The sequence below is a fragment of the Vanessa atalanta genome, chromosome 25 (genome assembly GCF_905147765.1).
Source record: "Vanessa atalanta chromosome 25, ilVanAtal1.2, whole genome shotgun sequence".
Taxonomy (NCBI): domain Eukaryota; kingdom Metazoa; phylum Arthropoda; class Insecta; order Lepidoptera; family Nymphalidae; genus Vanessa; species Vanessa atalanta.
In genome coordinates, this window is record NC_061895.1 from 1151265 (window position 1) to 1163990 (window position 12726).

Here is a 12726-nt window from a genome sequence, read left to right on the forward strand (position 1 = left end):
GTGAGTGAGAATCGAGCGCGTTAGTTCTCTAATGCTTTCTTAACTTTATAATGTTGCTAGTGAAAATATATCGTCCAGTTTAAGAAGGATTATATGCCCGTTAAAATATTATTCGTGAAGATTTCGCTTACTTAATTAATATATATTTTTTTGGTATAATATTTTACACCAATTATTGTTTGGTAGTATAAGGGGAGTTAACTCATATGGTTTGTTTTCACGTATGTGTAGGTACCAACGTATATCATATATTCTAAAGCCAAGCAGCAATACTTATTATCGTTATGTTCCAGTTTGAAGGTTGAACCAGTATAACTACCGGCATAAAGGATATAACATCTTGGTTCTTACCTGTGTGGGGAATTGGTGATGAAAGGAATGATGAATATTTCTTACAGTGCCAATATTTATGGGCGGTGGTGACCATTTATTTTAAGGCGGTAGTTCGTCCACCTACACATTTTATTAAAAAGAATTAATTATTTTAAACAGTATAAAAAATGATACGTGGACGATATCTAAGTACGTTTTTGTTGCCTTGATATTATATTGGTTGAAACGTTATCATCTTTACATCCCAGTTGGTTAAAATATAATATCCATTTGTAAAGCCGTTGCATTAAAACTACAGTTGATGTAGCTAAGCTCTTACGAGGAAGGTCGGTGAGTGCTGGGTATTGTCACAGTGCTAGCGATTTTAAGACGTTCAAATTTACTCAGGAATTTCTGTTAATTTTTTAATCAATTTAGTATCATAATTCTATATATCCTATTATGATATATATCAACTCAACGTTCGTCTGCCTTAGAAACTATTTTTACCAACCTCTTTGCAAAGCATAATTCTCACACGCCAGAAATAATGTAAGAAGATATTACTTTTAATTTTGTTAAATATATACAGTTGGTTGCGACTGTAAATTGATTTGTTTACATTTTTAAATAAAGTAGTATTTTTCTCTGTCTTTAGGTAAAAGATTGCATTTCATTAACATCATACATACGATTATTCACCATTAAACATAAACGGAAGAGTTTGTTCGTGCACTAGTGCAGTCTTAGTGCCCTATAAACTATTTTTACTTATCACTTTGGAAAGCATTAATATGTTCTCTATTACACTTTAATATAATACTTTAGTACAGTTATTACAGTTATTGTGTGACTGCCGAGAAATCTAATCAAAATAAATTAATAATCGCTGGGTGTCATATGAAACCTTGACATGTCTCAAATTCAGGCCAATACCTTTCCATTGGTACTATATTTAATAAAATAAAATATTATGTCATGTAATTACATTGGAGACAAATTTCTCCTTAACCTTTTAATAATATAATTAGTCAATGTCTACATAAAATATCTTCATAGAATAACAAAATCATTTGGTAACTTCGCTTTTCCAAAACGTTTAATCTGTTATTACTGTAATTCCTCTTATTCTTATTTATATACCCTTCTAATTGTCCGCGGCTTTGTTCGCGTTTCGGCAGTTAGCTGTTAAGCATAAAAAGTAGCTTAGTCTTCCTTGGAGACGAAGTTTGCTTCATATCAAATTCCATCGAATTCGGTTCGGTGATATGTCCGTGAAAGACCAACAGACAGACAGAGTTACTTTCGGTAAATTCTCTTGTATTACCAACGAGCAAATACCGACACACCACCACTTGACTATTGCCAATTATAGATTTGTATCCATCGGTTGTTTAAACCATATTTGTTGCTATAAACAGGTCCGAGACGCCGCTAGCTACTGAACTAGTTTTTAATCAAATATAAAATCAAATTAGTTATTTTCGGACGTCACATCTGTCTCGAATCATACAGAAATGTGATTTTGTTCATAACTTTCATTATATGCAATGGTTTTTGTACGTGTGTCTGTAATAAATTATTGACTGAACGGATTAATAGAAAATTGGTATAGAACTCAATACAATGTTTTGATTATAATTTAAAATAAAATAAAAGTTTTCCTTGGTTCTCGGCGTTTGTCTGGTTAGGTACCACCCATTCGTCGGTATTCTTATACAAATAAAATTTCCCAATTTAAATTAAGTTTCAAGATTATATAGTTCATAAGAACAATAATTAACTTTTATAATTGTGTTTAATCTTATAGCGGCCGCCTCGGATTTTAAGTGACGCAATTTATTGTACAGGAAATAAATAATTATAAATAATGTAGCTATATACCAGTGAAAAAACTAATAAAATTGGATTACCCCTATAAACAAACGAACACATTTAACTTCTTCATAATATTAGTATAGATTTACGAACTTCGAGTACAGTTTTTATTTATTTTTATGATCTTGTATTTTATTATTAAATCACTGTTTGATGATTTAACGTCTTTAAATATAATGGCTTTCCATGTATCCAATTTAATTTGGAATAAATAGTTTGGCCTTTAATTCACTATATGACTAGGATATTGCTATAAAACCGATATCTGATTCTATTAGCGTTTGAATTGCATTTAAGAGTTGGTCTAGAACGATTTTAGTTGAAATGATATCAAACTGTATTAGAAGTTTAAGAAGATGTACTCATATTTTATATGTTTCTCTAGGAAAAGGCTTGAGTGCACTATGATGTGTGGTTTCTGTTTAAGCGTTAATAATATCGTATATGTTTAAATATTATTATAAAAAGAAAACTGAACTGGTTTTATTTAAATACTTAAACTATTAAATACTAAATTATAATAATTTGTTAAGTGTGTCATATTAAAATATATATTATAATACGCAATAAGATTGACTTTATGTTTTTTCGTCAACGGATAAATTTGATATCTATATTATATTCAATATAGAAGCATTATTTTAATAATAGCAATTGCATTATAAATTGATTATAATTTACTACCGATAAAAGAATTACTCCAGATCTAAGAAAACGTATACTCGTTTATATAAATATATATTAAAATCACGACACAAAACTCATTCGTATCTATTAATAAAACAAAATAATACGATATCCACAGATCGCTGTAACTGAGACCGCGCGTTCAGTTCTTGAAGCTATTTTCTATTTCTGCACAAACAGTTCAGCTGCTGTTGGTCTTCAACTTGTTGGTAATGCGATATAAATACACACACACACATTTGTATAAAGTCAATAGATTTGGTGATTCTGTGTTTCAACCAAGTTTGGTTTCAAATGTAGGGCAATGTTTCGTACTTATTGTGTTGTGCGAACGTTTTACTCCAAGGGCTATAATGTTAAACGGATTAAGGAGTATTTTGTGTTGAATTTGTTGTGGATTTTTGGATTTAAATTATTGATTTTTTAGCGGATTTATGTTAAATAAATTTTAACTTTTTTTAAAAATCAACACGTTACAAACGCTGAATTGCAATCGTGAAATTTACGTTGTTTATTGTACATAATATTTGTTTTATTTATCTTCTTTTTTCAGTGTCTAAAAGTGAAAAATTCAACGGTTTTTTTATGTTTAAAGTTTTTTTTACACTGGCAACGTTATAATTCAAGGATACGTAAAGTCGTAAGAAAAGAAACCCGTGTCTTTGATGGTCTGAAAGCGGGTTGATATCGAAGGTGTTTTCTTTAGTTTACGACCTATCGTTAAATGAAATGTGTTGTCTTTACGGTAGTTCTTACACCATGACACATTGACAAGATGAGATCAGCATTACATATTGAGGGTAGTATTTTTATCATGGTTTGGTAACTTAAGTTGTTGAGTAAATAGTCAACAGATATACTTTATAACTCAACACGCGATTATATCAAATCTAATATTATAAAGTTAAATTAACTTTGTATTATAAATGTTGAAAAAGAGTAACTATTGAGTTTCTTGTCGGTGCTTCTCGGTAGAATCTACATTCCGAATCGGTGGTTAGTATAGTTTGTAAAATGACAATTCAAAAGTTCTCGTAAAAGACTATACGAATAGAGTAAATTTTGATTTTGATTTTGAAATAGAATTTTTTTATAAGGATAATTCATTTTTTTTTTCACGTAGTATAATGCTACGTTATTCCTGAGTGCTGTATAAATTATATTTATATCATATATTTTTCTTAAATAATATATTGCAGCTGTGCTAAGCCGTAGCTGATTGTTAGGAGTTGATAAAAAGCTTAAATTTTGTATTTATTGGTTTAAATAACATCAATTTGTAATTTGATTGGTAGAAAAGAGTGTACTGTGTTTCTTGTCGGTTCCTCTCGGTAGAATCTACTTTAGGACCCGTTAGTTTTACATTTAAGACAATTCTGTAAAATTAAAATTCAAAACGGCATGTAAATACTACTTCAAAATATCATTAGAGACAGTCTTAATATTTGAATAGTATGTTTTTTCGAAATTGTTGCGAAGTTAATATAATTTTTAAAATTGTTGTAATTTTAGTTTATGATAAGATGAAAAGTTACCTTTCCTTTTCGGTATTAGGGTTTTACTAAACTACTAACACAGTTGGCATCGCAATTTCATATGATTATTTAAAATTTACCCTTGAAGTTTATTATTCAGGAACGCAGTCTCAAAGTAAAACATAAATTTGACAGAACACCACAGATATAATAAATAATGTATATCGGCAACTACAATCGTTGCATTTTATATTTTTGGATATAAAACTTAAACGGTACTTCTGGTCTTGTTCGCATAAAAAGTAAGGATCTCACTAATCCCACTAACGCAATTCGGTTACGTTTACATTTATTTGTGTAAACAACGCATTAGCGTTTGTGTAGGAAGGACTCACGGAAAGTTGCGTTTTGAAAGTTATAATATATTTATGCAATTCCCATTTCCTATATAAAATGTTGACGTGTTAGTGTAATATATTGAATTTGCGTTTAAATGCGTTTTATAGAAATTCCTCGTTTCGAAGCTTCGGGTAAACTTCACCGACTTTAAATTCAAACAGCGTGCAGGCTAACTACCTAAATGCATATAATCGAATTTTGCATTCAGTTTACAACAATGGGGATTTATTGTAGAATTACGTGCGCTGTCCACTAAGCGAATGCATTTCTGGACGCATCATCGAATCACTTGTTGCGCGCCAAAACAGCGCGTGTCAAGATGGCGGCTTTATTTTTTTCATGGCGTATTTCCGCGTGTGCCGTAATTTTGGCCAGTGCTCCTGTGTGACGTAGGCGACCCAGTTAGGTACGCCAAGCGGTGCCAGGGCCAAGTCCAGCCGGGCATCCCCAATGAACCGGCGCCAATATCTATAAAATAAATTGGACGACCGCGAAATAAAGACGGAAAAAAATAATAATGAAGGAATCGTAAGCGTCGAACGATTTGCCGCCAAAATTTTCAGGGTGAACGCACTCCAGTGTTTTGGCAATGTTTGTGGCTGTGTGTTGGAAGTTTTCCTAATAGTTCGTGTGATTCGATAGGAGAAGGGGGGGGGGCAGAGTGTTATACTGCTTTTGTTGTTAGAGTTTGCAGTTTGTAAACACGACTAGATCTTTGAAATACTTTCAATTGAGCAAGTTCACATTTCGGGAGAAAAACTGACTATGATTGGAAACACATGTTTGAAAACGTAGAAGATATCATTGTGTATAGTGATAGTGATATCATAGTAAATTAAAATTAATATATTTAAACTTTATTATATTACCTCAATAGAAATTCAAAATATTAGTCATTCTAGAAAAAATGCTTAGAAATAGACTCCGATTACACAACTGTATATAAAAAAGTACATATTCGATCAACTCATACAATAAAATGTTAGCAAAGATATTAGAACCCATATACAAAGTCATAATACAACGAATAATTCTGACATGCATTTATGAATAGACTCGCTAAACTTTATAAAGGTGTCAGTTTGATCATTTTACTAATACTTTGCACTGAAAGAATTTGAACGCATTTCCGTTGTACGGTAGGAGGACTATGCGGGCATAAGGGTGAGAGGAATACTTTCAAAGACCTTAAGGATTCCTCCTCAGTCTATTAATGAAACGGTACATGGGACCTCTGACATAGCCCAATTTGAAGGCTTATAACAATGAGTATTTTTTTTAGTTTGATATATATTGAACACGGTGATATCTTGTTCAATGAATTGAACAAAATTAATAATTAATAATTAATTCAATTAATTATCCGAAAACAATGAAAAATGGATAGTTCTTAACTGGTTAAACTGAAAATCTGAAGATTCTTATAAAAAAATTGCACTTTTTTCGTATCGTATAAAATTTCTTCAATCTGTATTTATGTTCTAAAAAAGGTGTATTATGACCTCAAGACCAAAATTAAAATTTTTTCAGTGACATAAAAGCATTTAAACTATTTTTTATGGGATCGAAAGTCATCGATATAGCGACTTTTTACATCGCGACGCGGCCCATAAACCATTACTCTATTGACGCATAAAACGCGCTTATGAGATTATTTTGAGCGAAGTTTATATCGATTTGGTTTTCGAAACTCATTCGAATGATATAATTTGCGAAAGTGATTTTTAAGAACAACCGACAATTGGTTCTGTAGAATCTACATTTCGAACCGGTGGTAATTATACATTTCATAAATCTTCTTAAATTAAAATTCAAAAGAATCAGTAAGAGCTGATATGTGTAGAGTTTATATCAATGATGTTATTCGAATAAACGAATTCATAAAATTCTCCACAAAGTTTGGGAACTGTTTCAAACGATACTTTGATATGTTTGAAGTTATATGTTATATATTCTTATTCTGTTGCCAACTGTTCTTTGTCTCAGTATTTTCTATTCAGGTGCAACATATCTGCACCTGTATTTTGATAGTTTTACGAATTTTCTCGATTTTGCTTTCAATTATAAATTTAATTTTAAATATTTGTATCTGTAGTGTTGGTCATCGCGTTACCGACGGAGGATGTTTAGATAACATTTTAAACAGTTTAATTATGCATCTTCGTTTTTTTTTTAAAAAATATTTGATTTTCAAATTTCGAACTAAAGAGCGGGAATGTTTTAGTAATATTTAGACTAGAAAACATTATTTACGTCAATTTATTCGTTTTTATTATTACGCGTTTCGATTTTGTTTTGTGTTGTTAAGTGTGTAAAATATTTTTCCGTGTTATATTATCGTTGAACTTAAATATAACTGAGTGATTTTTAATATTTCGTTAGTCTTCCAGGAAGTTTACATTTCGTTCTATATTGTCAATATTAAATTCATATTGAAAACAAGCTACAGTTTAACACAACTAACAAATTAGTGGTTGAACTTCTATCGCCTGAAATTAGAGGTATTTAAAGATAAATTTCGTAAAGCGATTTCAAAATACTGACATAAAATAATTAAATTAACTGTTTTCCGGGACGTTTTTGGGTTACGAGCCATTAAAGTTGTTCCTTTAAGGTTTACGTCTCATATGACTTAGAAACTTACGAAACGTTTTGTACTGGGACATGTTCGAATTACCTCGAAGATAAATATACTATACGAAAGCAAAACGAAACGTTTTTAAATATAGGAACCGAACATTTTTCGACTAATAAGTTTCCGTTATTCTAGTTGAAGAATTATCGTTGATCAAATCGTTTGACGCAGAAATCGTCCAAGACGTCCTTGAACCGTACTTTCACCTATTTCAACAGTACAATCACCTCAACATATGGTCAAGTTACTGGCAAGTTTACCAATCGACACTGCCAGTACCACGTGGCTTCAGGTCCTGCCAACAGTGCTTGGCAGAGCGGCGCTACGTCTGGCGTCCCCGCCAACTCGATGTTTTGACTGGTTCTTTGTTTATAAATCTTGGAACGGTTGGGTGTGATGTATCCCATATGATTTTCATTGATGTTACGTGTGGGCGTTTGTAGTACAATTATAGAGTGAGGTAAAGCGTTTTATATCAAAGAAATTTATGCGATACTAGCTGCGTAGCTCTGTAGGTCTAAATACGAATAGACGACGGTCGCCATTAACTAACTTTTGAATTTCGAATACCTTAATTTTAAGTTGAAATTACAATCATCAATGAAAATAATGAGTATGATATAAGTAATTTATTTAAAATAATGACAATTCTAATTGGTAAATTATACTAGATGCTCCATTCGACTTTGTTAAACACGTGGGTTGCAGATACAGAGAGATATTATATTATCTATTCCTTTATTGAGTTGGCTATCTAACATAAGATTTTTTCTTAAATCAGCCTAGCAGATTCAAGATTAAGCGCGTTATATATAATATATGTTTTTTTTGCTGTAAGATATTTTATTCATCGACAATGCGTAATCAACTTTGGGAACTAAGATGTTATGTCGCTCGTAGGCACAAGACTCATTCTCACTCTCACTCTAGTGAAATATAATAATCCTTTAAATATCTGATAAGTGGGTGGTACACATTCAGACGAACTTACGCAAAGTCCTACCTAGTAAAATTACTATATAGTAGTAAATCAAGACTGCGCAATCAACGAATAGAATTACTAGACTTTTAATATGGTCATTAGCATTGAGACGCGATGTCTCATTAAGTCTTTTAAAGATTACAGAGATGTTACTACAAATGGTACTCAAGTACATAAGAGACAAAATTGTATCTAATAGATTCAGCATTTTGTATAGCGTCTGCTTTTACGTAGTCTTACTTAAACATTCGAATTTACACCAAAATAACCACCACACCCACTCGCTCTTCCTACGATTAATAAAATTTTAGTCAATTTCAAAATTTTAGTAATCAATAAGGACTCAGACCTGAGAAGATCGTTTAGAAATGGGTGGTTTTTTGAGGTTGGTAGCATTGAATTTAGTTTCTGGTTCCATAAGATCATGCATTCGTTCTTGGGTAATATATTCGATGTAAAATAACGTTATAATATATGTATATGCTAAGTAATGTATAAGTTTGTTAAACGTTGAATCATACATTATATTATATTTGGTAGAAAATAATGTTCCATTGTTACTGCAGTGTATTTAGGTCCGAGCTTACTTTAAAAGAAGTACTTTTAAATGAAATGATCCTTATTTTGATTAATTAATTTTTCATCGTTTTTATCATATGGTACAATTTGGTCAACTTTAATTTATTAAAATTAGACTTAGAGCAGAATAGCAGTGAGAGTTATAGAGCTATTCCGTAACAACGAAATCAAAACTCACCACAGCACACGATCGTGAAATTTCAGAGATTGATAAGCGACATTAAGTATATTTATACACATATAGAACACCGTTATGAAAGTCGGTTTTCCATATTCCAATAGATTAGAACTGTAGGATCGAATTGGTACAGGCTAGTTGTAAGTTTAAGCCAAATAACGACGACTAGGAATTACGCGTCATAGCGACATCTGTTGATTACGAAGCTAGACTGTACAGGAGTTTATTAAAATGTGTATGCAATTTAAATGAATCTAACACGGATCTCGCTAATGTAAGCAAATGCGAATGAATTAGCCTACGTATACTTCGCTTCTCTGAATGCAGCGCCTCTTTCCTGGAATGTGTTCTCTTCGACGCTTTGTATAATCTTGTATGCACGAGACGAACGGTTGGCATTTACGATTTTTTACAGTTACAATAAAACTTCGATTTTTAAGTTGCAAATTCCATTATGCTATAAATCAAGTCGACACCATTGCATATATTATGTTATGATTCAAATCAACAATGGCGTTCACTTACCCGATGAATACTTGATTAATTCGAATTTTACTCTTGGTACTGTAGTGTTAATGTTTGTTTGTATTTTTTAAACATTGCCGTTGTTTTGTCGTTGACTTTTTAAAAATTAATTTTAAAACGAAATGACGAATGCGTGATTGTTATTCAAAGATTTCAGACTAAAAGATTCAAATATTTTTCATTTGTTTCTGTCATCTATTTGCGTGCGGATGAATTTCTGTGACATTTCTATCCAGAAACTCATATCAGAGTATGGTAGGAAATTCATTTATATGAATTTTATAGAAGGTCTGCGCCAAACATTGGTTACACACGGATTGATTACACGATTTTTAATGTGTAGTGAAATAGCCCAGTTGATTGACCAAGAGTTTCAATCTTAACATTATATTCGGAAACTTATAGTTACCATATGTTCTAGGAGCCTTTGAATTGTAAATGGAAGTGTTAAAACAAAAGAATTAATAAAATTAATCTCTTACTTTGAAAGTTTCGGCTTTATCTATAAAAAAATTTTATGTCGTCTTTTTCGAAAGAGAGAGAGAGATATACTGTATATGTTAACACTAAGTATAAGTAAGGCCGTTTAATGTTAAAATATGTTTATATACTAGAAGTATTGAATCGGAACAGATATTTTGGCTTACGTGAATGACGTATTTAATTCTTTTTTCTCTAATCATATTCATTTTTAGAATATTAGAATCTAATCATAATTTAAAACTTTTTTAAAATATTATATCAAATAATTTTATACTTGTTAATAGTGTTTTTAAGCTAATTAGCTTAAATTGTAGATATTACTAGAAAGCCAATAGATGTTTAGAAATTAGATAATTTAGATTAATAGTACCTTTCGAAGAACGTCACTAAAATTAGACGTTGCCTTTATACCTGTGTCTATTGGTGTCGTATTAGAATGATTTAAGGGCGTCTATTTAAGGTCATCAGAAGGTTCATTTGATACATAATATTGTTTCCAAGAACTAGTCTAGTAATTATGACAGATGCTCCTTTAAAGCATCATTAAAATTTGACTAATTTCATTGAATTAAATAAGGTGCTTATTCATGGAATTTCCAGTATGCTCTCCGATGCAGACGTAAAATCATAGCTATTGTTTTATTGTGACCAATGATCACATATAGAATGGAAAGGAAAAACCTGCATTCATTCCATTTGAATCCAATTCCTGGTGATATTTTGTATTTTTTAGTTATAGAGTACGATGATTTCATTTGTTTATTGTAAGTAACTTTGTACTTCTTGATGAATTGGATTTTGAATTATATATTTGATTGAGATTAATAGTAAGTGTTGTAGTATTTAGTTGTATTCAGATTCGTATGAGTATAAAATATTAGTAGTTGTAGTTAAAAATACTTGTAAACTATATACGTTTATTGAGATAAAACGATTCAAGCGTTTTCTTCTATACATATATTAAAAATTCCGATCAGAATATAAAATTGTGACTTACCCTCGCCTTTGGTAACAATTACTTTATGAATGCTTTGAATGTAAATATTGTCTCGAGTGCAAGAAAAATAGTCGTAACTGTATCAGTATCGTTTTAACAATTTGTATTATTAACATGTGTTTTTCAAATTTCGAATAGTCGAATTCTAAATGAAAAAATTGTGAGAATTAAAGAAATAATTTTAAAAGAGTTAATTGTTTTTTTCTGAGTCCCATGTTGGGCGCCAGTTTTCGTAATTGACATAAAATCTCTTTAAATGTTGTTGATTGTTTGAATGTTCACAGGACGAGTTCCATCCGTTCATAGAGGCCCTGATGCCTTTTGTAAAGTCCTTTTCGTACACGTGGTTCAATTTACAAGCGGCCAAAAGGAAATATTACAAAAAACACGAAAAACGGATGAGTCTTGAGGAGGAGCGACACACAAAGTATGAACTACAGGTAATATTCTTTTATAAATTTATACTTCCTTTTATTTCTCAGTCATTTACTATTATCAACGATTATGAGACTCAATCATTCACGTTTGAAATGATTTGCTCAATTTTAAAATGTACTAACAACCTTTTCTGTTTTTATTTTATACCCATCTCGTAAAAAAATATCTACACAAGTTATTTGAGGTATACTAAAATTGAATATTTGCGTTAAAGTCAAATAATTATTAAGAATACTATATATATATGGTTTATAAAAAAAAAATATTTACTGGGTTTGAACATTAGATGAACAGTAAAATTGTATGTTGTCTTTGTTGAATGATTAAAAAGTAGTAATTTAAAAATAACATTTAACATAGCGTTATGTACAGTAACGTCACAGCTGGACTCTGTTTTTTGTTACGGTATTTTGTGAACCTTTGCGCTTTGCTTATCTGACCACAGATACTGCAAAGCTTTGGTAATGGACAGTTTATTTATTACGCGTGTACTATACACGAAATTATTTTTTACGTAACAAAAAACATTCTTTTGATTGTCAATTTAAAATCAAAACCTTTGTTTAAATAAAAAGTATTACAGTCGTGATTCAGGATTTTATTTGGATCCTAAAAATCGTTGTTTTGAGCGGAAAAAAACATCATGAATTAAGAAAGCATCGATTAACAATAGTGCAAGCTATTTTAATTTGTGCATGGAGTTAACGCAATTTGATAGTATTATAATAACTTTTTAAATTGTACGGATAATAATTTGTAAAAATAGTGACGTATCCGGCGGAAGACGTTTTTTACATCATATTTTTCCGCTAGCATTAATTAATCATTCAGCATTTCTTACTCTTACAATTTATAACTTAAATTTATCAATTTATTTTATTAGCAAACTTTTTACTTTAAGTAATCCAATCGCGTATTTAAATAATAGAATAAAAGTATGTCTAGATTAAATACTCTAAATCCATCATGGCTGTGATTTTTGTGTCACTTTTAATAACCTCAAATATTACTGTAACTTAAACGTTTTCTACAACATTTATTAAACACAACTTTCTACACGATCTAAACAAGATTGATACATTGAAATGTACCAAATATAATGCCAAAAATGGCGTGAGTTAACAGATTTTCGCGTTGCGGAAGATACAAAACAAAGAT

The 12726-nt window shown here is 30.7% G+C and overlaps 1 protein-coding gene across 9 annotated transcripts in view; it reads left to right on the top strand.

The window, feature by feature from the left end:
• Positions 1-12726, top strand: part of LOC125073668 (nuclear factor 1 B-type) — a 54687-nt gene that overhangs the window by 26070 nt on the left and 15891 nt on the right. For all 9 annotated transcript variants that reach the window (XM_047684602.1, XM_047684603.1, XM_047684605.1 and 6 more), the window contains exon 2: positions 11415-11570. In XM_047684602.1, the coding sequence (XP_047540558.1) occupies positions 11415-11570 (156 nt within the window). The remainder of the gene's footprint in view (positions 1-11414; positions 11571-12726) is intronic.